At 43.0% G+C, this 24799-nt stretch overlaps 1 protein-coding gene across 3 annotated transcripts in view; it reads left to right on the top strand.

Moving 5' to 3' along the window:
- The window catches only part of FGGY (FGGY carbohydrate kinase domain containing), a 120973-nt gene that overhangs the window by 55262 nt on the left and 40912 nt on the right, over positions 1 to 24799 (top strand). For all 3 annotated transcript variants that reach the window (XM_066325408.1, XM_066325409.1, XM_066325410.1), the window contains 3 exons: positions 496 to 599; positions 19967 to 20074; positions 23365 to 23426. In XM_066325408.1, coding sequence (XP_066181505.1) covers positions 496 to 599; positions 19967 to 20074; positions 23365 to 23426 — 274 coding nt within the window. The remainder of the gene's footprint in view (positions 1 to 495; positions 600 to 19966; positions 20075 to 23364; positions 23427 to 24799) is intronic.

The following is a 24799-nucleotide window of genomic DNA, read 5'->3' as shown; positions in this document are numbered from 1 at the left end:
GGAATAATCTGGCTTTTAGATGGTCCTGACGTGGACAGAACAGCAGCAGCAGTGAAGACAACAAAGCTGGCAGCCTTCCAGTCTCCTGCCAAGTTACTCCTTTCTCCAGCTCATCCCCTGACAAAACACATCATCCATGATAAACTGTGAACAAATAAACACATCTGCAGCCTGCCAGCACAGCGGGGCACTTTCATTCTTCATGTCAGGGAGCTACCTAAGAGAATAAATGTCAGGTAAAATGACACTTTCTAGGTAAAGTAACACTTAAAAATCATGATGATAGACATGCATTTAGAAGAAATCATCTTGGGTCCTTATATCTAGAGTAAAGAATCGGATAGCTAAAATTATTTCCTTTATTGGCTAATTAGACTTTCTTGATTTGTGGCAGCGGTGTGAGACACTCAGCAATTATCTGAGTGCAGAAGAGGTCTGTTTGGTGCAGGGTGGCTCGCTCCTCTTTAACAGAGAATTTTAATTTTTCTTTAATAGGAGTAATTGGAGCAGATGTGAAAGGACATAACCTTCCATGTGAGAACCAGCCCATTACATCCCGAGTCGCTATGATCTGTGGAACATCTTCGTGCCACATGGGGGTAGGTTGTATGTGTCATCCTAATTTGTGCAGAATTTACTAACTTACGTTTTTGAAGGGAAAATTGACCTTTGTCCTTCTCACCCCGTTCTTTTTTCCTTGAATTTTTTTTTTTTCTGGTAACTCTATCTTTACCTTTTGGATATTAATTATAAATTACCGTGCATTTGCTATGAAGCAAGAACTTTAATAGTAGTAGAAATCAATACTGAAAAATGACATGGAAAGTAAAAACCACGATGCCAGAGTGGCTTAAAGAGCAGCCTGAAATCTGAGCCAAAGCCTGAGCCTGAGTTATCTGTGACAGGCCTGTCACTAATGTGTTACAGAAAAGTGTCTTTGGAGAAGGAGTGCCCGTCTCCAGTCACAGCCCTGCTCCCCCACCTCCTCCCTTAATCAATATAAATCCTTCTCCCTCTGAAAATTGCCATGGTGTACAGAATTATGAGACGTATCATGACTAAAAAGAAAGAAAAGCCCCCAATAAGCAGTTTTCACTCTGCTAATTTTTTTTCTCGGTGAATTAATACAAAAGCTTTCTCTGAGATTGCAATTAAAATTTAGTGTCTGCTTTTGAAATTTATACCATTTTAAAATGTATGAGTCTGAGAGCATTCCATTTAGATAAGTACCCTTTTTCTGCCACATTTTTTATTTAAAACTCATTTTGGTCTTAAATTTAGAATGATTAGAACTTGGATTTTTCCAAAAGGAGCAAATGGCAAATGGGAGTGCCAGAGGTGTTGGAGAGGACTGACATGCTTTCTGGAGAAAGCTCCAGGAGAGAAAAAGAAAAGAGGCTGATAATAAAACATCAGGCTTAGCAATAAGTTGTCTCTGTAGTAAGAGCATGAATTCACAGTGATCTTGAGCATGAATAAATCGTGATCTTGTCACATGGATTGTCGTTCAGCAAAGCATTTTAGCACGTGATTGAATTTAAAGACGTGAATAATCCCACTATTGTGAAGCAGAGCATTGAGCTTAAGTCCCGCAGACCAACTGGAACATATTTTGGTTCCTTCCAAAACAAAACAAAAGTTTCAAGCTTCAAACTCCACGACTCTTGGCTTGCTCTGTCTTGGAAATAAAATTCCACTGGTACCTGTGTGTCTGTCACAGTGCAGGTGGGGCACCTTGGGGGAAGAGCTCACCCTCCGAGCCCTGCCTCTGCTTTCATTATTTCCAGCTTTCCTGATGGAGGTTTCTGCCCTTTCAGTAGAAGCTGTTTGAGTGAACTCTTCCTAACCTGTCTCATTTAGCTGAGTTAGTTGAAATTGTTAAAATGAGTTCATGGAGACGTAGTGCTGGACTGCAGTGAGCTGAGGAGCTCACAGGCAGCTTCCCCCAAAGGTCTAAGGGCAGTGTTGGGTAGCTGGCAGTGGGCCAGCTGGCTCTGGCTCGTTCCTTTAGTACAACCAGCCCTGGAGGAGGACACGTGTGTGGTTATTTAGTCATTTTTGATGTTTGTACATTGGTAAGTTCTAACATACAGCCAGTTCACAGCAGTGGATTGTTTGGCTTCCCAAACTGGAGCACGGCACACCAATATTAACACGTTTTGTGTGCACTCTGCACAACCAGGAGAGTTGTGGCCCCATTAAATATGCTAATGAAGCAAATGGGATGGGATAAAATCCGTGTTGATGTTCTGTCATCAAAGCAACCCCAAAGCTGAACACAGACTGCACGAGGCAGAACCTTTTAAGGCTCTTAATCACTTCAGTTCAAACTCAGGAACTGCTTGTGCAGTTTTTGCCAAATTTAAGTAGATTTTTACTTAAATCTACCTACTCAGCATTTTATAATCATTTCCTTAACTGCCTGCCTTCACTCATCTGCACAGGGAGGGGTATAACTTATTGTCTAGCCGGCAGACAATAAGTAAATTCTAAACTTCTCTGGATCTAATCTGTGGAAGGATTTTTTAGTTTTCTGTTCTTTTATCTATTACCTGCCCAGGCTGCATGAAGTGGAGCACACAGAGCAGTTGTATTTGTGTTTTAATGAGACCTATATGCAGCTGCATTTGGCCAAAATTAGCTGTTCCTTTTTTTAATTAGGGCCATAAAACGAAAGTATATTATACTTGTGTTTTGATAGAAATATATATTTTTCTCTCTCCGTGTGCACCAAGGGACCCTGAGGGCTGCAGAGATTAATCATCGAGTTTAATTTAATGCAGTGGGAGAGAGACCTGTGTGGTCAGGCGGGCATTAAAAAGTGCCTTTGATGTGCCTCAGGTGCACCGAGCCCCAGTGAGCCAGCAACAATAATACCTTTGTGAGATGATCAGAGAGGAGAGCGGGAGAAAATGGCCTGTGTGGAAACTCAAGGCCGTCCTTTGTTGTGGTTCTGGCAGAAGAAGGAGCCAACTGTCAGGAGAAATCCAGCAAACAGAAAGCAGGGGGAAAGGAGGGCTGGGTTTCTTTTAAGGGGCCGTAACAGGAAACTGTTCAAAATCATCTGCAATGCCTTTCCTTTCCATCCCTTCCTCCTCCTCCTCCTCTGGTCAGGGGAACTGCTCTGGTATCTGTGTGTTGGTACAGTAGTTCCATTCTCTAGACCGAGTACTCCATGAGTCACAGGAGCAGGTAATGCTTGAACACAGCATTTACTTCAAACTTGCAGAGAAACTGCTCCTTGACCCAGTTTTCATTACCTCCAGGACTCCAGAGATCTTAAACAAAAGACTTTGCTAATCATGCCTTTGATATTTTAGAAAGTACAAATGTGGGACCTAATTTTACTCATGGCTATAATAGTTTAATTTGTGGTGGAACTGCCATTTTTAAGCGAGGATACGCTTTTTGGAATTAACCACTGGCAGTTTGGGGTAACCAAATGCACACAAAGAATTTTTTTTTGTTTCTGTTGAATAGCTCATGAAAGCAGCAAAATGCACGTTGTAATTAGGTTATTGACCCCAGCCCAGGTCTGAGCTGTTGGTTGCTGAAAGTCACTGCCACCTCAGGGCTCATCCATTATCCATGAGGAAAAAGAAAAGAAAAGATGGTTTTCAGAATATTTTTGGACAGTTATGCATTTTACATGATTCTCTGCTGCCTCCTTTGCCCTAGCAAAAGACATGGGCAGAATTTGCATTTGGCATGGCAAATAAACTGTTCTTTCACTGGTGAAGGATTGTCCCCTTGTTTTGGGGCTGGGATTTACCCCTTCAGCTCTGATCTGTGTGCCCAAGGGTATTCCCTGACTTTTCCTGGGTGGGCTGCCATCCTGCTTTGCAGGCTCTGAGCTCCAGCACCAACACTTGGCTCTGGAACTTTGGGAGCTTTTCCCTGTGTAGCCATGGTGACTGCACAAAATGTGTGAGTGTTTTTTCCCCAGCAAAATCCCAGCAGGTTTGAGGCACTGAAACAGGAGCTTTGCCTGTTATTCCTAACTTGTAGTTTGCATGGGTCTAACAGACATGTCCCAACTTCTGGGAATAAGGTAGTTGGTTTCCCTAAAAGCCTGTCTCCCTGCCAGTGTCTTGGGGTTTTATGGGGGATTTTAAAGGTTTCAAAAATGCTTTTTCTTCTGAAGCCTTTATGTGATCAGGAGGTTTTCAGGCACAGATTTCTGTATTCCCATGTCCCAGTCCTGGACACAAGAGTGCTTTTGCAGGGCAGAGTTGTACCATCATGAAAATATTCGTTGTTCTTGGTTCAACACCTTTTGTGATTCCCAGCTGAAGAAAGTAGGCAGGGCAGCTTCCAGTGGGAACAGGGTCTGGCCTAATTTTAGCTTATTGGTGGGGAGAATCTGAATTTGCTGGTATTTTGAGTCCCAAATGCACAAGGTTTGCGTTTCCTTCTCTCTAGAGTTGCTATTATTATTATTTTTTTTTCTGTCTTCATTGGGTGCTATGGTCTGTGTTCTTCAGTCATTCCTTCTTTATCAGTTTTCTGTATTCAACACCTCTTTTGGGGGTGATTGTCAAGGAATCTCTCAAGTTTTGATGCAATCTCTTCTTTTGCATCTGCTTTTGTTACTTCTGTGACTCTTGGCATTGGGAATGGACTCACCTGGCTTGGTGCACTATTCATTTTTCCCTGGGTGATAATGTGCCTGTGGTTTGAACTGTATCATTTAGTAATTTTTTTTTTCTAATTGGAGAGGCACAAGTAATTTATCTTCTACCTCTTCAAATTTAATACATGATCTAAAAGACAGAGCAACAACTCCATGAACGCCAAAATGAAGAGATCATTTTGCTGTCCCAACGTTTACTATGGATTATCTCAGGAAGAAAATCCCATACTCTCACTAAGCCTGACCAGCCTTTGAGTGTTTTCTGCTGAAGGAACTCCAGCCCAATTTGCTTATTCTAAATTTGTTCATTTGATTCTCGTGATGACTGGCGAACACAATGGAGCTCCTTTGCTCCACAATATCCGCCCGAGCTGCCAGCTTTGTTCACACAAACCGAGTGTTAAGCACGTTTCCAGCCCCAGAGCATGCACAGTACGTGTCCTTTGCAGTACACCCTGGAGAGGAGACGGCAGAGCCGCGCTGGCTCCGAGTGTTCTCTGCTCATCTCTGCTCTCAGTGGGAGCCGGACCAGCAAGTGCATTCAGTGTGTTTTGGCTCTGATAGCAGTGTCCTCTGCGGAGCACGCCACGTTGTTACAGCACAGCCTTTGGAGGTGTCACCGCGCTCCCAGCAGTGACCAGGGAAAAGCTCCGGCGGGTGGCAGCGCTGGAGTCCCCACGTCCTCTGCAGCCCCCGAGGGGACAGGGGACAGCCCCTGCCAGCCCCGGCACAGGCAGCGATCTGTCCTTCTCCTGCCCAGGGAAAGGAGCGGGGTTTTGGGGAGGGTCAGGCGAGAGGGAGAAGTGGAGCAGGAATGCAGGAGGGGAAAAAAAAATATAAAACCAAAAGCGAACCTAGTGAGGCTGGGGACAGCCCGGGCGAGTTTGGGAAATGATCTGTTGTGGGAGCTTTATGGAATTGATAAGCGCCTGTCCTCCTGATTTTTGAATGTTCCTGCCCCCTGTGAAGCCTGCTCTGCTTATTTGTGACAGCGAATATCTATCTAATGCTCCGCACTGAGCCCCAGAGCCTTTGGGGTGGAGAAGGAACCGGGAGCCTCTCCCTCCTCTGTCCTCATTCGGCACAGCTCTGCTGCTTCCATATCGCGTTTGGCAGCAGTCACAGTGCTGACTTCCCGGCTAATGAAGATGTTTTACATTTAGGGAAAGGCTGCATGAAATGAAAACCACATTTACTTCACAACTGTTGTTGCAGGTTGCCCGTCCTTGGTGCACACAGATTTAGGCTCGTGTAGAAAAGGTCACAGAGCCTCTTTTGGTGCCTCTTCAGCCAGTGGCCTTAAAAGGGTTCTAAATCCGTAAAATTGCCACCTTCTTTTACTTGTCCCTCAAAGAACTCCTCCACACCCTTTTTTAATGAAACTCTCCTGTTCCATGTTCCAGCATCCTCACTTTCAAAAAGAAACAAACACAACTGTAATATCCCCATTGCTGGCATTAATTTGCTGCTGTATGCTTTGCTTGCTTTGTTTTGTTTTTAAAAAAGCAAGAAGCAAAATATTTCTGCTAGCAGGGCATATAAAAGATTGTTGCTTTTCTGACCTCCCTATTATATTAATAAAAGCTAGGAAGACTTCAGTAGTGGTGGGAGATCATGTGCAGGCAGCCTCCAAAACCCAAAGCACTTACTTGCAGAACTAGTAAACCACAAAGCTTAAGATCTTGAAATGTAAATAGGAAGTTGGAGAGTTTACTTTAGAGCCAGCAGTGGTGAGTCTGTACAATGTTTATTTCTGCTTGCCTCCCAGCCTTTCCTAAAGCTTGGCAGAGATGAAAGGGAGCCTTTCTCAGCGAGTTATTAAAGGTTTTTGTTATGAGCAAGATTCCTTTGTTCCTGGCCTGGCATAATTCAAAGCTCAGGTATGCCTTGGTGACGGGGAGAATGGGATGTTCCTATTTAGCATGTGCCAGTCCAGAGACATCAAAGTTTTGCACCCCAGTGCTTTGCTGGTAATCAACCTATGCAGGGGAACGTAGCTGAAAGTAATTTAATCTCTATTGTACATAAACTAGATAATGCACAGTAACATTCCCACAAAACTGTACATTCAACTCTCCTTGCCTTTTGTGAGCAGATCAGTTGAGTTCAAAGACTCGAATAATAGATGTGGACAGAGAGAAGGCTTTGAAAAGTGCTCTGCTTGGAGAACCATGAAGGCTGATACTCGAGAGGCAGCTCACTGGCATCAGTGGGAGCTTTGAAAATTCCAACACACACAGTGCTTTCCACGCTGGGGTTCACTGCAAGCTGCCCGTGTGACACAGAGGATCAGGGTGTTGGATTTAGGGTACTGAGCCTTCAGAGCCCAGAGCAGCTGTGGCTGCCCCATCCCTGGAAATGTCCAAGGCCAGGCTGGATGGGGCTTGGAGCAACCTGAGACAGTGGAAGTTCTCCCTGCCCATGGCAGGGGGTGGAAGTGGATGATCTCTAAAGTCCTTTCCAACCCAAACCATGACTGTTTCTGCAGTTTCTGTAGCTGGGCTTTCCAGGTCTCTGTGCTAACAGGGCTCCTCTCCTGCTCTTCACTCCTTTCCCCAAGTTCTGCCTTAGGAAGGGTGAGCAAGAGAGACTGAGCTTCTTACATTCTTATGTTGACACTACAAAGATTTAGCTGGTCTGGCTGCTGGAAACATTGGGCTGCAGAGTTTGGGCCCCTCTGCTTAAAGCAATGTGGGATTGAGGGTTACCTGTTATTAGATCAAGCCCTCAACCCACCTTACACCTTCATTTCTTAACTGTAACAGCTGTGTATTTTAATAGGACTTGGGGAATTTGCTTCTTTTGTGGTAGGAGGGAGGTTGCATTCTGTATTATGTGATCCTGGGTAAGTTAAATGCATGTCTTCCTTCACTGCTGTCCATGTGACAACATCACTCCTTTGTAGGGGACAGGACAAAGCAACTTACTTTTGATTTGTTGTTCAAGTAGCAATATTCTAATTGTTGTTCACTGAAGTCCAGCAGCAGCCTTTCATTGTAACAGAAGACTTTTGGTTTTCCTTTCCTGTGCTCTTCAGAGTGATGCTGTCGGGTCTGACAGGTGCAACACTCCCATGGAGGCTGCAGGGTAACCAAATCTGATCACTCCTCTCTACACCCAGAAGGATGGATTGGCCTGAAGCCCAAAGCCTTGAGCAACCCTAACTGTCTTCCAGGAGTGTTGTGCTCCAAGGAGAACTGCATAGGGGATTTTTCTCAGGTCACAAGCACACAAATGTATAATAAGTGACCTTTCCAGATCCCTTGTCTCTCTTGTTTTTGTGAGTAGGCATGGATTTATTGAACAGCCTGCTTGCTCTGTGTGTCTAGATCTCAGGGAGAACAAAAAGGACTCAATTTTCTGCTCTTTTTCTTGCAATGACTGTAAAAGAATGACTAAAATATAAATTAAATGAGATATGATAAGGGATATTCTTGGTCGTCTCTTGGATGGTGTCTGGGCCCTGGAACGATGAAATGGAATTTTTAAGGGAATACAGTAATTGTATAAAAAAACAGCTTAAGTTTTAAAATTTTGGAATTAGGCTTATTTGCAGTGAGGATTGTGAAAGTTGAGGTCAAAATCCCATGTTTTGTTTAGTGAGTTGGTTTGCTCTGTGATTCTGTCAGATTATTGCCTTTCCTTAGTTCCCTCACTGGCACTACGAGCACGAGGCTGAAGCTGTGCAGACAAACATCTTTCCAATGCAAGGCAGTTCCCCCACTCAAGCAAATTCTGTCAGTCTTTGGGCACCAGGCCTCTTATTATGACTTTTCCCCTCCATTTCCAGTTCTGTTCATCGTCTCATGAATCAGTAGTTCTTCATCTGATTTCCTTGTTGCTGTTCCAGCTGTGAATGGGGCAATATCTTGGATGGGACAAGTTTCTTTTAGGGAGAAAGTAAATCTCTTCTCATATAATCCCTCTGGAAGCAAAGTGGGGAGAAGCATTAGCTGCTTTTTTCCCAATGTCAGCTGGGAATCACAGTTTATGCTGAGTTCATTGTTTATAGCTGTGGGTGAAGGCCTGAGGTTCTCTCTCACTGTTTACTCTGTCCTTGGGAATTTGTCTCAGTAAGTAAGGGCAGAATAAACACTGGGTAAGGTTCCTCAGGATTTATCCATTTAGTTATTCAAATGTTTAAAAAAAAATGTTTTAAATAGTGTGTGAATGCATGTCCCACATAATGTGAATCTGCTTCCAGCTCCGGGGTATTGCAGAGGATTTGTTGAACTGCAGGCATGATACTGTTGTTGGTACTTGGATAATGGGGAAAAAGGAAAATCTCTACAATGAAATATATTATGCAATAAATAAATAAGAAAGGTGTGTGGGAAGAGCATCCAGCCACAGTGACAAGGACTGGGTCTGCCTGGGAACCCTCAGAGCTTGGCTGGGGGTCTTGGAGGGCTCTTCTCAAGTGCCAGGGAGGGGCAGAGTTTGTTTTGCAATTTGTGGCGTAGCTGTTCCATGTGAACGATTCCCAACCTTTCCGTTTGGGATGAGGTCTCAGTAGTCTCCTAAAATAAGATTCTGCTGCAACTAATATCTGAGACATGTTTGTTTAGGAACCAGAACTGAAGGTTGGAGGGCTATGAGTTACAGGAATAATTCTGAGGCTTAAAAAACTCCAATGTTCTTGTAAGAGACTTGCACTGGTCTCTAACTTGTCATTATAGTGAATTTATTTTCTACTGCACGAATGGAGCTTTTGTTCATGAAAACTGGGGGTTGTTTGCAGTATCAGTCACTTCTGAAGACTTGGTTCCTTGTGTTGGTTGAAAGTAAGAACAGAAATTTGCTTGAACTTCATCTCACTGGAGGCTGGGAGGGCGTTTTTGTGTAAATTATTGTATATTTCCTCTATTTCTATGATCTTCCCTGAGACACTTGTTACTGCCCACTGTTAACAACAGGTTATATATGGCTTTTGGGATAGGTCTTTATTTTTTTATACGTGAGAAGAGTTAGTTCACAGTGTGATGAGCTTTAAGGGATTTGACTTTCCATGGCAGCAAATTGTAGTGTTATCAAGTGCAGAATTAAAATGGCTGCGCTGGAAGATTTATAATCTTCACACAAACTGGCATTTTGTGACAGCGAATATCTATCACTGGAGGAGAAGTAAAAATAAATGGGTGGAATAAATGGCTGTAGCTCACTTGAGGCCCTGGATCCCCAGTGAACTATTGTTTTGAGAGGCACAGAAGTAACTGCAGTGAGTCACAGAGCAGCACTGCTGCAGAAGGGTCCAGAACAGCATTTCAGCAAGGACACAAGGAGAAGCCGTGGGGTAACCAGACAACCTCTCAGCCCATTTATCAAAGCACTTGTAGTTCCCTTTTCAAGTAAGGCGACACAGTAAATATGAGTTAAAAAAAAAAAAAAGGTTAATGTGTATATCTGTATCCAGACATTTCACTAAATAAAACAATAAAATAAATCAATGCAGAACTGTTAGTGCTTAAGTGCTTAGCAAAAAAGCGTCTGAATCCATCACAAACATGGGCTTTTTTTTTTTTTTTCCTGTTTTGGATTTTGAAAACAATTTAGTAGATTAAAGGTCTTTTTTTACCAATTTCTGAAAGAAACCTTGACCTTTGGGAATACAAAGAAAAGGATCATAGGCTACTGTGTGTCCATCGTGTACTTTCCCAAGCTGAAACATAAATAAGCTTAGTGTTAATGGATACTGATAAAAAGCAGAAGTAAATGGATGTGAACATTTAAACTTGGAACAGTCAAAATTAATCTAATTTAAAGGGTTTGCTGCAAAGCTGAGTGTTCAATCAGGGTCCCTGACAAGACTTTTGAAGTTCTTGCATCTCAGATTTAGGCAGAAGGAAATGGTGGATGTTGGCTGAGTCTGGAATGATCACCCCTGCATTCAATCCCCTTTAACTTCTTCCAGAGCTGAAACTTTCAAGTCGCCCCAGGCTTAATTCCAGGTTTGCTTCCTGGAATAATCAGGAGCTTAACCTCACACACAAGGAACACAAACTTCACAGGGGTTCAGACTTTCTATGGAGGACACCAGGATTGTGTTTTCGATGTCCAGGGACAGTTCCAGAGGCAGATGCTGTACTTAGACTTGTCTGTTCTCCTGGAGACGCCTCTCATCAATGGCTCTGAGTGACCTGATAATGTGACACTGCTCCTGAGACCCTCCTGGGTTCTCCTTGTGCTGATGCAGAACTTTGATTTCCCTTCTCCAGCCCCTCTCTGGGAATGGTTCCCTGTTCTTGAGTCTGATCTCTCAGCCATCTGACAGTGCCTGATGAAACCCTTCATTCTACAAAGCAAACAGCGCCATTGGTCTACAAAGAAAACATGGACACCTGAGCCTTTTTGGGTTATGACATTTTTCAGTCGATTGTTGGATCCCAGCTGATCCAGGACTTGCCTCTTTCTGACAGGATCCAGCTTCCCAAGGTGTTCCTCTCTTCCCTCATGTGTGGGGTTTGTGACCCCGATTCACAGATATGGCTCAAGGATTTTTGGTGTTTCCTGGGTGAACTGCGCCCACATGAGTGGAAAGCTGGGAGTCTGCTGCTCACAGTGGCTGGGGAAAGTCCTGGTCAGGAGATTGCTGGCAGAAGATCTCATAGAAGGTTGAGAACTTTGTGTCTATTCCACAGCACTGATTTTTATATTTCCCCTCTCTAATTGTTCCTCTCAAAGTGGCTACAGGCGGCCTGGTAAGCTGGTTAATTAATGCTTCTGATATAGCTATAATTAAGTCATGCTCCTCTTCCAGCTTGTGCTTTAAGTGGCCAACTTCCAAATGCTCGTGTCCCATTACAGCTCCCATCTTCTGCAAAGAACAGGTAAAATTCAGCAAAGAACTGGAACAGGACTTGAGGAACACGTTCAGACATGGCCCTCTCAGCTTCTCTTTTATGAAAATCTCACCATTTTTTACTTAGTTTATAGTAAGGAAAACAAAATGAAGAGCATTTTATGCTTCCAGCATGAATTTCTTTTCCCCCCACCTCGGTTTTCTATTCTGCTTTTGAATTTAAAGGTTTGAGTGCAAAGAGACAAAGTCAAAAGTTTACAGTAGGAGAGGTAGGTACAAGTCTTGCTCTCTATTCTCCCCTTGGGAAAATGGCAGGATTTTATAATGTGAAAAGTTATATATTGTTCTACTTAAAACAAATATCAGTTGTCCAGCTCCAGCTTGGCTGGTTAATGTTTAAAGCTGATATCATTGCCAGCTTGCTTCTTTCATAAGACTGGTATTAAAAAAAAAAAAAAAGGCAAAACTAAGATTTTAAAAATCCTTTTGTGCGATCGTGAAATAAGAGTAGGGGCAGATGAAGAAATGAGCTGAATAATCTACAGTGTGTATTTGTACCGTGTCAGCAACTCCCCAGCAGCACTCCTGGCCCTGGTTTCCTGTGGAATGTGCCAGGTCCCTGGGATCTGTCACACCATACACCACACAGAGATGATGAGTAGAGGTGGTTTTGCTGGGCAACTGACCTCCAAAGTTTGCCCAATAATAATTTATTCATGTGGCTGTACCCTAAGACATTCTAATGCCAAACATACCTTGGGCTGAAAATTGATGCAGCCCATTGGAAAAAATCCCCAGAGCCAGCTCAGATGGAGAGGCTGGGCCTGGCTGCTGCCTGAAAATGGGCCTCAGGAGGTGCAGGGGGTCACAGCAGTGAGTTAGTCCAGCCCCAGAGCATCCACTGGCAGAAGCTTTTCTCACAAATGCAGCTTCAAACTGGTTTTAATGGCAGATCTCCAGAAAAGCTGCTCATACAAGTGCAGTCTCTGACCTCTTTCTTCCCTGCCTGATCTGTCCCATTTTTAAAATACAGTGGAGTGAAATACGGGTGGGTTTTTTTGGGTTTTTTTTTGCTAAATGTGATTTTTTGTCGTTGTCAGTTTTAAACAACCTTTTAATTGATGTGTTCTAACTTTTAAGAGCTGGTATCTTCCTCATCTTCTCCTTCTCTAGGTGAATTTATCTTTATACCAGTAAATATAAACTACTTCTGGTCTAGATTAATTCCTCTTTATACCAATAAATATAAACTCGGTAAAAGCTGAGTAACTAATATTGTCATGACTCGACTTATTCTTTTATTAAAAATCATAAGTTTTAATTTTTTTTTCAAATACCTTTCCTTATTCAGCCTTGAAAAAAAAATCTAACTGTGCAAATGTTTAATAAACTGGGTGAAGTTTTACTCAAATTAATTCTTGTTAGATATAGAGCTGGGGTACAGTATATAGTCCCAATGTATAACTCACCTGAAATCTTTTCAGAGATGAAGCAATCAAGTTGCCCTGGGAGTGTGGTTTCTTTATTGCACATTAATCACATACCTGGTTTGGCCTCTGCTTTGTAGACCAGTTAATGTTTTATGGAGAATTCAGAAAATTAGAAATAGTTCTGCGTGTGTGTCATTCACATTTTGCTGCCCTTCTCACACAGGTTGCTCCTTGGAGTAAGAGGTAACAGTAATCCCCAGGAATCCATTTGTGTCTCCTAGTTTTAGGTTGCGCTGAGAGTTTTGTCTGGGAGGTAATTAATACAGGGATTGAATTTTCCAGCTCTCTGTGGCATAGCCTTGGCAATAAGTGATGAGGTGCATGTTCAGTGGGGCATTCATGGAAGTGTTTTGTGTGTCCTAAGCCAGAATTCTTCAGCTGCCAGTCGACAGGTTACCAAAACCATCCGTGGGTGGGTGAGCTCAGCACAACCCCAAAGTCCTCGTTCTCTCTCTGTTGTTGTTGTCACTTGTGTGACTCCCATCCTTCCAGTGGGATAAAGTGAGCTCTGTGCAGAAATTTCTGTGGTCTGGTCTTAATATCAGGGCAGAGTAAATCTGTCACCCAGGGTGGCTCAGGGGATGCCAGCCTGTCACGTGGAGCAGAGCTGGTGACTTGCCCACCACAAACTATGCAGCTGCATAGCAAACCCGTGATGGCCAGGGGACTTGAGCTTAAAATATAAGCAAATAAATTGCTGGCAGTGTATGACCTGTAGGAATCAGAATATTAATATATTTTATTTTCCTTTGTGTCCTGAAGTACATTTCTTGTGTTCCAAGACCTTATTTTCTTAAATATATCTTACATCAGGCTGAAGCTAGAATACTGTTTTGTGTTTAGGATGTGATTACTACTAATAGACATATTTTAAGAAGTTGACTTGGTGCACCATACATTTAACTTAGAAAATAGCCTCCAGAGTTATGGGGAAGCTTAGTTTTAAACCCATTTAGTGCTTGAGAAATAATGCCAGGATGGCAGTTTTAGAGTAGGCATCAGTTCACTGAAAACACCATTTCATGCCCCAGCACTGCCCAGTTTATATATATGTATATATATCTATATGCCACCAGCAAGTGCAGTTATTAAATCACACATTCAGTAGCTATTACTGTGACCTAAGTTTGAACCAGAAACCTAGAAATGAAACATTCTTGGGTTTCCCTTTGAGTTCTTTCCTTTTTTTTTTTTTTTTTTCATGAATCTCTTTCATTCTTTGTCAGAGTTGGGGTCGAGTAGCTCTATAAGACCCATCTGTCAGCAGAAGCAAAATGATACAGTTTTCTTAATGCAGGTTTTTATGCATCGATGTAAAGCCTCTGAATTGAATGACTGTCAGTATTCTCAATCCACAGTCAGTCAGAAACTTTGGAAGTTAAAAGTCAGCAGAAAAATTAAAGAAAGTATTTGACTTGTCAATGATCAAAGTGCAGAACTGTAAAGAGCATTTATTAGTTGGTGACTGATTTGGTGCTTTTCCTTGTTTCTTTCTCTGCTCTCTCCCTTAATATCTTAGATCTTTTCTTCATACCTGTCCTTAGCCTAACAAAAGCAGCTGTTACTCTGAATTCCTGGCAATAGAAGCTGATAAGCGAGGTGATTTTCAAACAAATTTTCTGACCTAGCTTCTCCTTGGCAAATAATTACCTTAAAAAGTTCTGACTCTAACGTGACTCTCTAAAAGTAGAATAAAGGATTAAACTTGCTTTCATGGAAGTGAGTGTAAGTCAAGAACAGTCCCACAGAAATGATTTCCTGTCTCTGTGGCATATTGCAAGTAAATAGAGAATCTGATAGTGATAGCAGAATGCTGCCACATATCAGAAGCTCAGTATCAAAAAGCAGAAATTAAAATGGCAGAAGGTGGATATAGAAGTGTGCCTTGTTAATATAAGCAAAACTTTGCTTTTCAGGTAACAGCCAAATTCGCCAAATTCTCTGTCAGTTTTATTGAAGGAGCTTGTGTTAGCTTACACCAGCGACAGATGGTGTCAAACTGGGGAAGAAAATTCTGCTGAAATTCATACTTGCACAGAACTGCTCTCTCCAGCGTGGTGTGTTTTACTTTGTCTTGTCTCTGATTGCCGTAACATTTACATAAAGCTGAGGAGGAAAACACAAGCATGTGCCTGAGCATTATGGCTGGTCCAGGAAAACAAAGCCAAGTGAAACAAATCTCCCAGTGCCACTTGCTCATTTGGTGGCGTGGCTGGGTGCCCTGGTGATGCTTGTCTGTGAAGGTCTGTGCTCTGTCCTGTCCTTTGATCCAGGGACAGTCCTGAACTTGGCTTAAAGGCACTGACTCCTCTGATTCACTCACATGAGCTGTGAATTAGCCTCTCCTGCTTTTTTTGCCAGGTAGACTTTTATCACAGAAGTGGGATTTTTTTTTTTGCCTGCCTTTGTTTTAAAGGGAGAGGCAAGTGGGAAGGACTAATCTAAATTAAATACATTACAGATCTCGTATTAATGCCATTTAAGCAGGTCCTTTCTTAATTTACCTTAGTTCTATGTAGCCTTTTATATTTTAGAAACATTTTTCATTTCTGTGGGCTGCCAGATGTGCTGCTGATACCTTCTGATCTTAGGTAGTTTGACACTGATTTTCCCAGCGCACGCCAGGGTTCAAGTCTGGCCTGTAACTCATCCAAATGATCTATTCATAACAAAAAGTGCCTTCTGGCAGTTGCACCGCAGCTGAATATTGTTAAACTGAATTCATCCTTTCATTTGTTTCTGATTGCTCTATAATGTTTACATATCTCACATATTAGTACGATCTTTTATGAAGCACACGCTGAGGTTAAACCCGCCCGGAGAGAACTTTATTTCCCTTCTTCTCCCTTTCAGGAGGTGTGGAACTCTTTATCCCGTGGAATGAGCAGAAATCTTGGAACTGCTCTGTGCTCGTTTCATCCAAAAGGCCGGGGCTGAGCAGGCAGGAATGTGTGTGTGTGTTGGGGAGGCAGGGAAAGGTGACATTTCCTGCCACAAAAGGATTGTCCCCCGTCCCCTGGCAGAGTGACTGCGAGGTGGAATTGCATGTCTGGGTGTAATCCTTGTCGAAGCTGGCACCATCAGCCAGGAGGGCAACAGTCCCTGTGTGAACACGTTCAGCCTGAAGTATTTATAGATGCAGCTTATGACTCAAAGTCTGAACAGGTTCAGATTCCTCCCGTCTTCTCTCTTCAAATTCCTGCTGCATTAATTGTGCAGAGATCACTCTCACCTCTAGCAGAGGATATCCTCTCTGTGTTTCAGTTTCACTCTGTGTAAAAGATAATAACTGTTACTGTGTCTCGCAGTGGGAGTGTGTCACAGGAGGAATTTCAGTTAAAAGGAAGGCAGAAAATCTCGGGCTCCCTTTGAATTTGTATTTTAACTTCCAGAGAAGGATGACATCTCTTATTTGCTTTAAAAATAAAAATCAATTGCCCATAAATCTGAAACACATGTTGTTTTTCTACTAAAAAGATTAAGGATTTTCTTAAGCTCTTTAAAGGGAAAAAAAAATGACATTGATCCTCCTATATCACCATAAGAATGTCTGAAGGCAATTGAAAGCTGTAACAGAGACATGGTGTTATTGTAACCAAAATAGCCCTGATCCTGGCAAATTGTGCTTTTCTCTTCTTCTGGGTTCTGCAGCAAACTTTGCACTGTTTCTCCAGCCTTATGCCTCTGTCTAGTCATGTGTTTTAGTGGGATTGAGTGGGATGTATACTCAAACAGATTTAGGACCTTTTATTATGAAAATACAAATGCCAGCTGCTGCGTGGCTTGAAAGATTTAATCACCGTCCAAATATTTCAAGGAGGGGAAATGGAAACCATTTGCTGTTTCTGATGCGTATAGCTACAGGAGGATGCTCACCCTGTTGCTTCTCAAAGATTGTGTGTCTGTTTTGGGAAGTTTGTTATTCCCAGTTTTCCTCCTTTGCATGTGCATCAAAGCCCAGAATCTGCAAAATGGGAATTAAAGTCCTTAAGTGAAAGGGGGAAATGGGAAATCTGATGGTGCCCTATCATCAGTAAAGCCCAGCATGACGAGCAGTGCTCTTTATTCCAGCTGAAAGTTCCCACAACAACAAAACTGATAACCAAGTGCCCTGCTGGCTTTATTCATCGGTGTGGCAATTCCCAATGCCCTTGTTTGCTCTGTTCATGTGTTGAAAGTTTGCTGGAATGTGTACAAATGGTGCTTCAGGAGTAAGAGGATAGGAAGGTCTCAGTGTAATGTGAGGAGAGCCAGCGTGGAAATATCCTGTCTGGAATTCCTGTCAGTGTCCAAATCACCAGGCCAAAAGTACTGGCTGCAGGGAGAATTTGGTCTTTTAATGAATCTATAGACATTTTGGTGTTGCCAGGCTTAAGGGACAATTTGGTAAATTGTGGACCAATGACAAGAAAACAGGTGTGGGTTTTGTTTTTTTATTTTATAAACTCTATCGTCTTTCTTGATGTTCAGACTTTCCCCTGATCCCATAAAGCATCTTGATGCCTTCAATGTCCTTTGCCTACTTGTTTTTGTCACGTCACACAGCAGCTGGACTTTAAGCTTGATCCCTTTTGCCATAACCAGATTTTTTTCCTTCAGCAGACTGCAGAACCCTGCAAAGTTTGCTGCATCACAAATATTTTGAGATAAGCCTTCAAACCCCCAGGCCCCTTTTGCCCTAAATGTTCCTTGTCCCCTCCTGGGACACTGTGGCTGTAGGGGAGGAATGAGTTGGGATGTTTGGGTTCTCCCCATGCTTCCATCACCAGCTCAGAGCAGATACTGGCTGGTAACTTTGACCACATGCTGTGTTCTCAGCAAGGTCAGTGGAGTGGGATCGGTCTAAAAATCAGCTTGTTTTAGGAGTTGCTTTTTGTTGCACTTCATTTTGTTATTGGAATCGTAAAAGAAGGCTTGCCCCATCGAGGTGATGAAAACTCAAAGCCGTATTAATTTGTAGTTTTAAGAGAAAACAAAACAAAACCAAATGTCTTTGCAATGTTTTTGACGTAGCTTCGTCCACTTGGAGTCATAAATGCCTTTGTAAATTCAGTGCAGCTATTCTTGCTCTTTAATGGGTTTAGTCAGCCAAAACCTTGCACAGACACACAGACACATGTGTACACACACATCTGTAGGGAGAGTAAGTCAGGGCATCAGAGCTGATAAGGGAGAACCAAGCAGGATTCCCAGATTTTTTTTAGATGTGCCCCTGAGAGAAACCAGCATTTCTTACACTGCGGTGATGTATTTTGAAAAGCAAATTTTTTTGTTGTTTTGTTTTCCTACTTAGCTTCCTGACAAGATTCAGCTGTACTGTAAGTTTATGGCTTGAGCAGACTATTGTTTGTGCAGAAACCTCCCTGCTGCTGTATTTACTAAACATGTGTGATGCACAAATGCCAGTAAACTGCATCTTGGAGCGTATTCCCTAGTGGCTAGTAAAAACTGCCTTTAAAGTTCAGCCTGTTTAAATATAGAGAGAATTTGCATCAAGTTTAACAGGAACAGGCCTGAATTTTTAATTATTCTCAAAACTGTTTTGATGTGAAATCCAGGCTTTATTGAGTTCAACAGCAAACTTTGAGCATCCTTCAATGGATCTAGAATTTTGCTGTTGAGAAGCGAGATCTAAATAGAAAAAAAACCCCATTGTCCCATTGACTGAGGCCTCTCTTTTTGCTCTTCAGCATTGGAAACACACAGACTGGTTTTGTTAGGGAATTAATTCACTTGTATCCTTCTCTGCTAGAAGTTCCCACCTTCTAGAAAATAACAGTTGCAGATTTGGCCATCATCGGTGGGAACGGCAGCATTAATCATGGGATGGTAGCACTGCAGTGCTGTTCCCTTTCCCCAGTGAAATCACAGCTGTGTGTATCTTGAGTGTATATATGTGGTCTTGGAAGGGAATACATGGATCCTGCTTCCAAGAGAAGCGTGGCAGGGCAGGGATGGCCTGTGTCCTCCAGCCCCTGCTGCAAGAATTCCAGATTCAGCCGGTGGGGAATTCCCAGTTAGTCTTTGGAGCAAGTTCTGGGACCCAAGTGCCACCATCCCAGTGTCCTGATGTGTGCTGGGCTTTACGGACAGTGTTCTGCTGAACCAGAAGGAAAGTCTAGAAAGTCTGTCTGGTCTATTGAAAGTGAAACCACTTTGGAAGAGGAAGGAAAATGCCCTCCACCCTTATAAACTGGTAATTTGCCTCTTCTGAAGGGGAGAAAGGAAATGAAGCAGTGTCTCCCACATCCTGAGTGGTCTAACCACAAAAGCAGGGGGTGCAGGCTGCCACTGTGCTGGGGATGTTTGTGTGCCAGTGGTGGAGCACAGCCCTGCTCAGGTATCTGCTCTGCCCTCAGTGGTGTGGAGGAAGGAGTGGTCTGGGTAAAGATAAGCCTCAGTAAGGGTCTGGTGTTTCTGTTGAGCCCCAAGCAGATCCCAGCCCAGGTTTGCAGCCTCCACCTGAGACACCTGACCCTCCTGCTGTGAGGGCACTGGGGCTTGGGCTGTTCTGCCAGCTGATGGCAGGTCTCAAAGGACAGCACTGGCCTCTGTCAGCAGGATTCCCTCCTGATTCTGAGCTCTCCAAAGGGACAGGGTGGCTGCCCTGGAAACTGCTGTGGCCGATTGCAGTGCCTGTGTTTGCTCGTGCCAATGGAGCGGAGTGTTGTTTCCCGCTGGTCACTCTAGATAAGGCCTTTTTCTGGAGAAATGAGGCACTTTCCTTCTCTCTGGAAAATACAGCTCCTGAATTCCTGAATTTTCTTCCTTTCTGTTTGACCAGGCCCAGCTGTTCTGTCAGTGGGGACGAGTGGGTTGTAGGCTGTGTCTGGTCATCTAAAAATTATGTAAATGAGGGAAAACATTTATTCCACATTTTTTAAGAGTAAATTTCTACCTGCACATCTCCACTTCTGTTGGCAATTCCTGTGGAGAGGCAGGAATTGTCTCAGTTTTGGACTCTGACAGCTGCCAAACTTTAATTGTGAAGTTCCTACTTCGACAAGCCCTTTGATTCACTAGAGCTTCCTGTTGTTTTTCCAGATCAGTGAGACCCCCATTTTTGTGCCTGGTGTTTGGGGACCATATTTCTCTGCGATGGTTCCTGGGCTGTGGTTGAATGAGGGAGGCCAGAGTGCTACAGGAAAACTGGTGAGTGTTTGGAGACACAGGCTCCAAGACTGCTGCTCTTTGGGATACCTTCACTGGCAATTCCGACCTGAAACACCTCCATCAGATCATGGGATGTACCAGGCTGCTGAAAGCAATTAACAATTAGATGAGTGTTATGTCTGTTACATAATGCTAATTTGTGTAGAGATGGGGGATTATATGCAGGGCATGTCCTCCCTTTGTGGTGGTGGTGATTATTGTAATTATCCTACAGGCAAATAGTCTTCATTCTTTGCTTTAGTAGGAAAGCAAAAAAAAAGCCTGTTTTTGAAACAGGCTCTGAGGTGAAGAACATGGTACATGTTGTATTCTATAGATCAGCTGTGCTCATTGACAGAATAGTAATATAGTAACAGATTATTCCATCACCTCTTTCCCTGAATACAAAGAATCTAGCAGTATTAGGTTAATTCAATTTACCAATAAAACTTAAAGCCAAGCAGGGTTCACTACGAAATGAATTTTCTTATTTACAAGAAGGCAGTCAGGACTAAAACACTGAAAAATGAAGTCAAATTGAAAGAAACCATGTACATGCTTCTACACGTACACAGCAGTATTTAGGCTTGAGCCCAAAAGTGTCAGCAAAATCTTGGTGACTGCCTAAGCCCAGAGCTTCTGGGTCTGCTTGTGTCACCTTTCCCAACCTGTGGACACCCTGGCTGCCCTCTGGAGAGGCTGCAGGACACAGCCCCAGGCCCGGGGGAGTCCCCTGGAAAGCCCCAAGGACAGGTGGGTTCGGTGTGTCACAAACTGCGGCTGTAATCGCTCCTGACTCAGCACCACCCATCCCTTGGAAAGCCTGGAGTTGGGAGTGCACGGCCAGGAAATGCCTCGGGGCATCCCTGCGCTGAAACATTCCATATGGAGCAGTCACTGGAGGAGAAGCAGAAACCCTCCTGGATGGGGAAGCCCGGACACACCCCAGGCTGAGCTGTGATTCGGGATCCCTCCTCTGCTTGGCCACACCGACCTGACATCCCTCTGTGTCACAGCTTCAGTGGCACAGTCGTTCCTCCTCCTGCAGCCTGCTTCCCACCCCACCTCCAGCCCATCCTTAGCCTTGTGGCTAAAAACTGGTTTTGCAGCAGGTGAGAAGTGTGTGCTTTGAATTTTTCAGGCCAGGACCAAAAAGTGTCCCGTTTTACAAATAACTGCTACAACCAGACATAAAACTAAATAATGTCAAAACAAAATAATAGATATATGCTCCACAGCACCACCAGTTTTCAAGGAAAATAGCAAATCTTGTGTGTTGCTTTGCAACAGGACTTTTGAGAGGGAAGTTTCTCTGTGCTTAATCCTGAGCAGGTAAATACACTTATCTAAGCTCCAGGCAGGATACAGGCAGTCAGTAGTTTTTCTTGGCTGGCTCACTGTGGTTCCACACTTAAAATGTACAATGAGGGGTAAGGCATTTCAAAAAGATGATTTTTTAAAAAAAAAATCCTTTCCTTTCTTGTACCAGAGAACAAGGCGTTCCTGAATCATTAAAGAAATTACTGGAAAAAACCGGAACGGTCTTGTTAGGACCCATAGCAAAAGTCAGCTTGAAGTACTGTTAGGAATATTAGGGAAAGTGTCTCATTAAAACACCCTTGGAATATCCCATGTGGTTTTCTTGAGGTGGTATGAACAGACACACAGAGAGTCCTGGGAGGAGACAGTGCCATGTGCACTGTGCAGGGCACATTACATTTATTATCTCTGTCATTTCAAAGCTCCTGCCTTCTCACACCCAAAGTTTTCTGAAAACAAAACAAAAACAAAACGGAAAAAAAAAAAAAAAAAAAAAAAAAAAAAACCCTGACATATTTAAGGATTCTTTCCATTGCTTGATCAACACCCCAAGGTGAATTATTTCCATAAAATTTGAACAGTCTGATCAAACTTGGTAAAATTAAAACTGACCTCTTCAAAAAGCTCTATATTTTTTGGAATACAAAAAAAAAAATCAGTTGTATTTTGAAAACTGGTTTAGGTAGAGTCCAAATGAAGAATTAACGAGTCCCTCATTCTGCAAATTCTTGTTTAGTTGTATATTTAATAGGGTTTTACGCCGTGTTTTCAAAATTTATAAGAAGAAAGATACTGCACAGCGGAGACAAAGGATGGCATGGCATCATTACAAACTGTGAAACAAGAAATAGCAGAAAAGAGTTTCTGGATGCATCCCTCATGTGGCCGTGGCTTGAATTAAGGGCAAACTTCATAATTCCTGTAACAGTCTGTGTAACAGTGTTTGCATAGCACACACCTATGGATGATGTTCATTTAGAGATTTATTTCTGAGTTTATGAGCTGCCCCTGTGTTCTGAAGAGATCCTGCAGGACTGCAGAGTTCAGACCTGAGCTGTGTTCCTGGGGCATGCACACGTTTGAGCTCTGTCTTTGATGCTGAGCTCAGGGAGAACAGTCATGCATCCTTCTCTTTGCTCTGTTCACATGTGTCTGCTTCATTGTGTGGTTCAGGACCAGATTCATGCTGTTAAGATTAAATACTAATGTGATTTGCTGTCAATAAGTACTGCCAAATGTACTCAGTGCTCTTGAGTAGCTGTAGTTTTTGCCTCCTTAGTTTTTGCTGTCACCTCTGATGGGGTATTACCAAGAGGCCACAAAACCTGCTGAATTATTGTCTTAAAAGCCCATATTATTCTACCTGATACTTTGTTTTGTGAGTAATGGTGACCACTCTGGAGTGAAAGGACAGGCTGATTTATAAATTCAGCATAAGACAGAGCTTATATTGATCTTCTTTTATAGCAATAATTGCTTCTCAGGGTATACATTTTGTTTCCTGCAATGAATGCATGAAGCATCTATCAGGATGACAACACACCTCGTGTTTTATCATAACAGTGTGATAGAGAAAGATGATGTAGGGATTTGGGCCAAGATGATGCTTCTGGTAGAATTCCAGTGAGGATATCCATGCAGGATGGGAGAGACTAGAGGACATGCGGAGGGTATTGCACAGGAAAAAAGTCATCCTTTCACCTTCCTCCCCTGACTGAGAAGCTGCATGCTTAGCATTTGGCCTGGGTTTGCTGCAAGGTTGCTTGTTTTTCCTACTGTTTATACGCCAAACCCTGAAATTCAGTGGGAGTTTTGCCATTGGCTTTGCTACGACTAGGATTTAACACTTCATGAGTAATTTAGAAGCTCTTTTGTCTTTTTTTTTAAAGCTATGACACTGCCTTTGCCTTTTCCAGGACTGAATTTTCAAGATGTGATCATCCCCAAAATGTTGCTTTTCTCTTTTTCAGATCGATCATGTGGTGCGAGGCCACGTCGCCTTCCCAGAATTGGAGGCAAAAGCTGCAGCCAGGTCACTGATTTATTCCTTTATCACATACCTGCCTTACAGACTGATGCACACTCTATTCCCAGCAGTGTCCTAATTCTCACTCAGGGCAATTAACAGTCTGATAATGGGCTGGAGGTATTTATAAAGACTTTCCAGGTGATTGCTCATAAATGAAAGGTTCAAATTCCCCTCAGATACCTTTGGCATATTGAAGTAATCATATTAACTTTTTGCTTTTCCATCCAACCCCAGGTATTTCTTGGTTCCATTGCACCAGCCCCGTTCAGCAGACCTCCATGCCTTGGGCTAACAATATGTCTTAATTTGTAGGTGAAATAATTAAGCTCCAAGGATGGGATGTAGCTTAATTAGGAATATATTATTCAGTATTTTTGAAACAGTCATCTAAAGGAAGGTGTAGCCACCGTATGAGAAACTCCTGCTTGGCAGCACAAATAGAACAGAGAAACCCAGGGTGAATTTTCAGACAAAGCTTTAAATGGAGGGGAGACTTGGAGGTAACTCCAGGATTCCTTGAACAAGAGGCTGTGTGTGATGTGGAATTTGAGCTTCTTCTGCTTTAGAAGTAGATGAAGACAGTTCAGACACTTCTGTCAGGCCTGGACTTCCTCAAGCTATTCTGGCTTGGATTCATTCTAAGATGGTTCACTTCACTCCCACAGAGGTCTTAGCTGAACAGTTGGGCACGTTGGATGAAAATGTGATTCTCTTTTAACATCTTTTTCCTCCTTAGATAAAAGAAAAAAAACCAGCAAACTTGGCATTTTCCCTTCAGTTTCTCCCTCTGGTGTGAGAGGCAGGGTCAGTCCTGATGGATGGATGAGGCACGTGCTGTTACAGAATTATTTTCAGTCCTCCCTGGGGAGATAGAGCTCTACCTGGTTTCTCTGGATGACCCTTCCTTGCCTTGCAGGGCCCACTGCTTTACTTGTTTGCTAAGAACTCGACCAGGATTCCCAGAAATGTATTGGACTTCATTCAATATGAAACAGATTCATGCTTCCTAGAATTCTCTTTGTTGTTCTCTGGAGAAGGAAATCAGGAAATAAATGCATCTGTGTGTGTTTGGAATAAAGATTGAACTGGGTCTTGTTCAAAATGCTGGCTTCCAGGCCATTTTTCCAGTGCCCCCATTTGAAGCCCAAGCGTAAGACAAACAGTTTAGTCTGTAATGCCAGGATAAACCATTTTTATTGTGTGTTGGAAAAATGCCTGTGGAGTAGCCTACTTGTGTCTGCTGGGTCTGATACTGAACTGACTGACCAAAAACAGTGCCACAGTGCAAAAACTGAGGTTGTGATGTGAACGGGACACTCAAGACAGAATATTGGCACTGGAAGTCCATATAATCCAAGGGAATGGTGTCATAACTT

The sequence above is a fragment of the Sylvia atricapilla genome, chromosome 9 (assembly GCF_009819655.1).
Source record: "Sylvia atricapilla isolate bSylAtr1 chromosome 9, bSylAtr1.pri, whole genome shotgun sequence".
NCBI classification, from domain to species: Eukaryota; Metazoa; Chordata; class Aves; order Passeriformes; family Sylviidae; genus Sylvia; species Sylvia atricapilla.
Note: the sequence above shows the minus strand (reverse complement) of the source record. Positions and strands in the feature narration are given on the sequence as shown.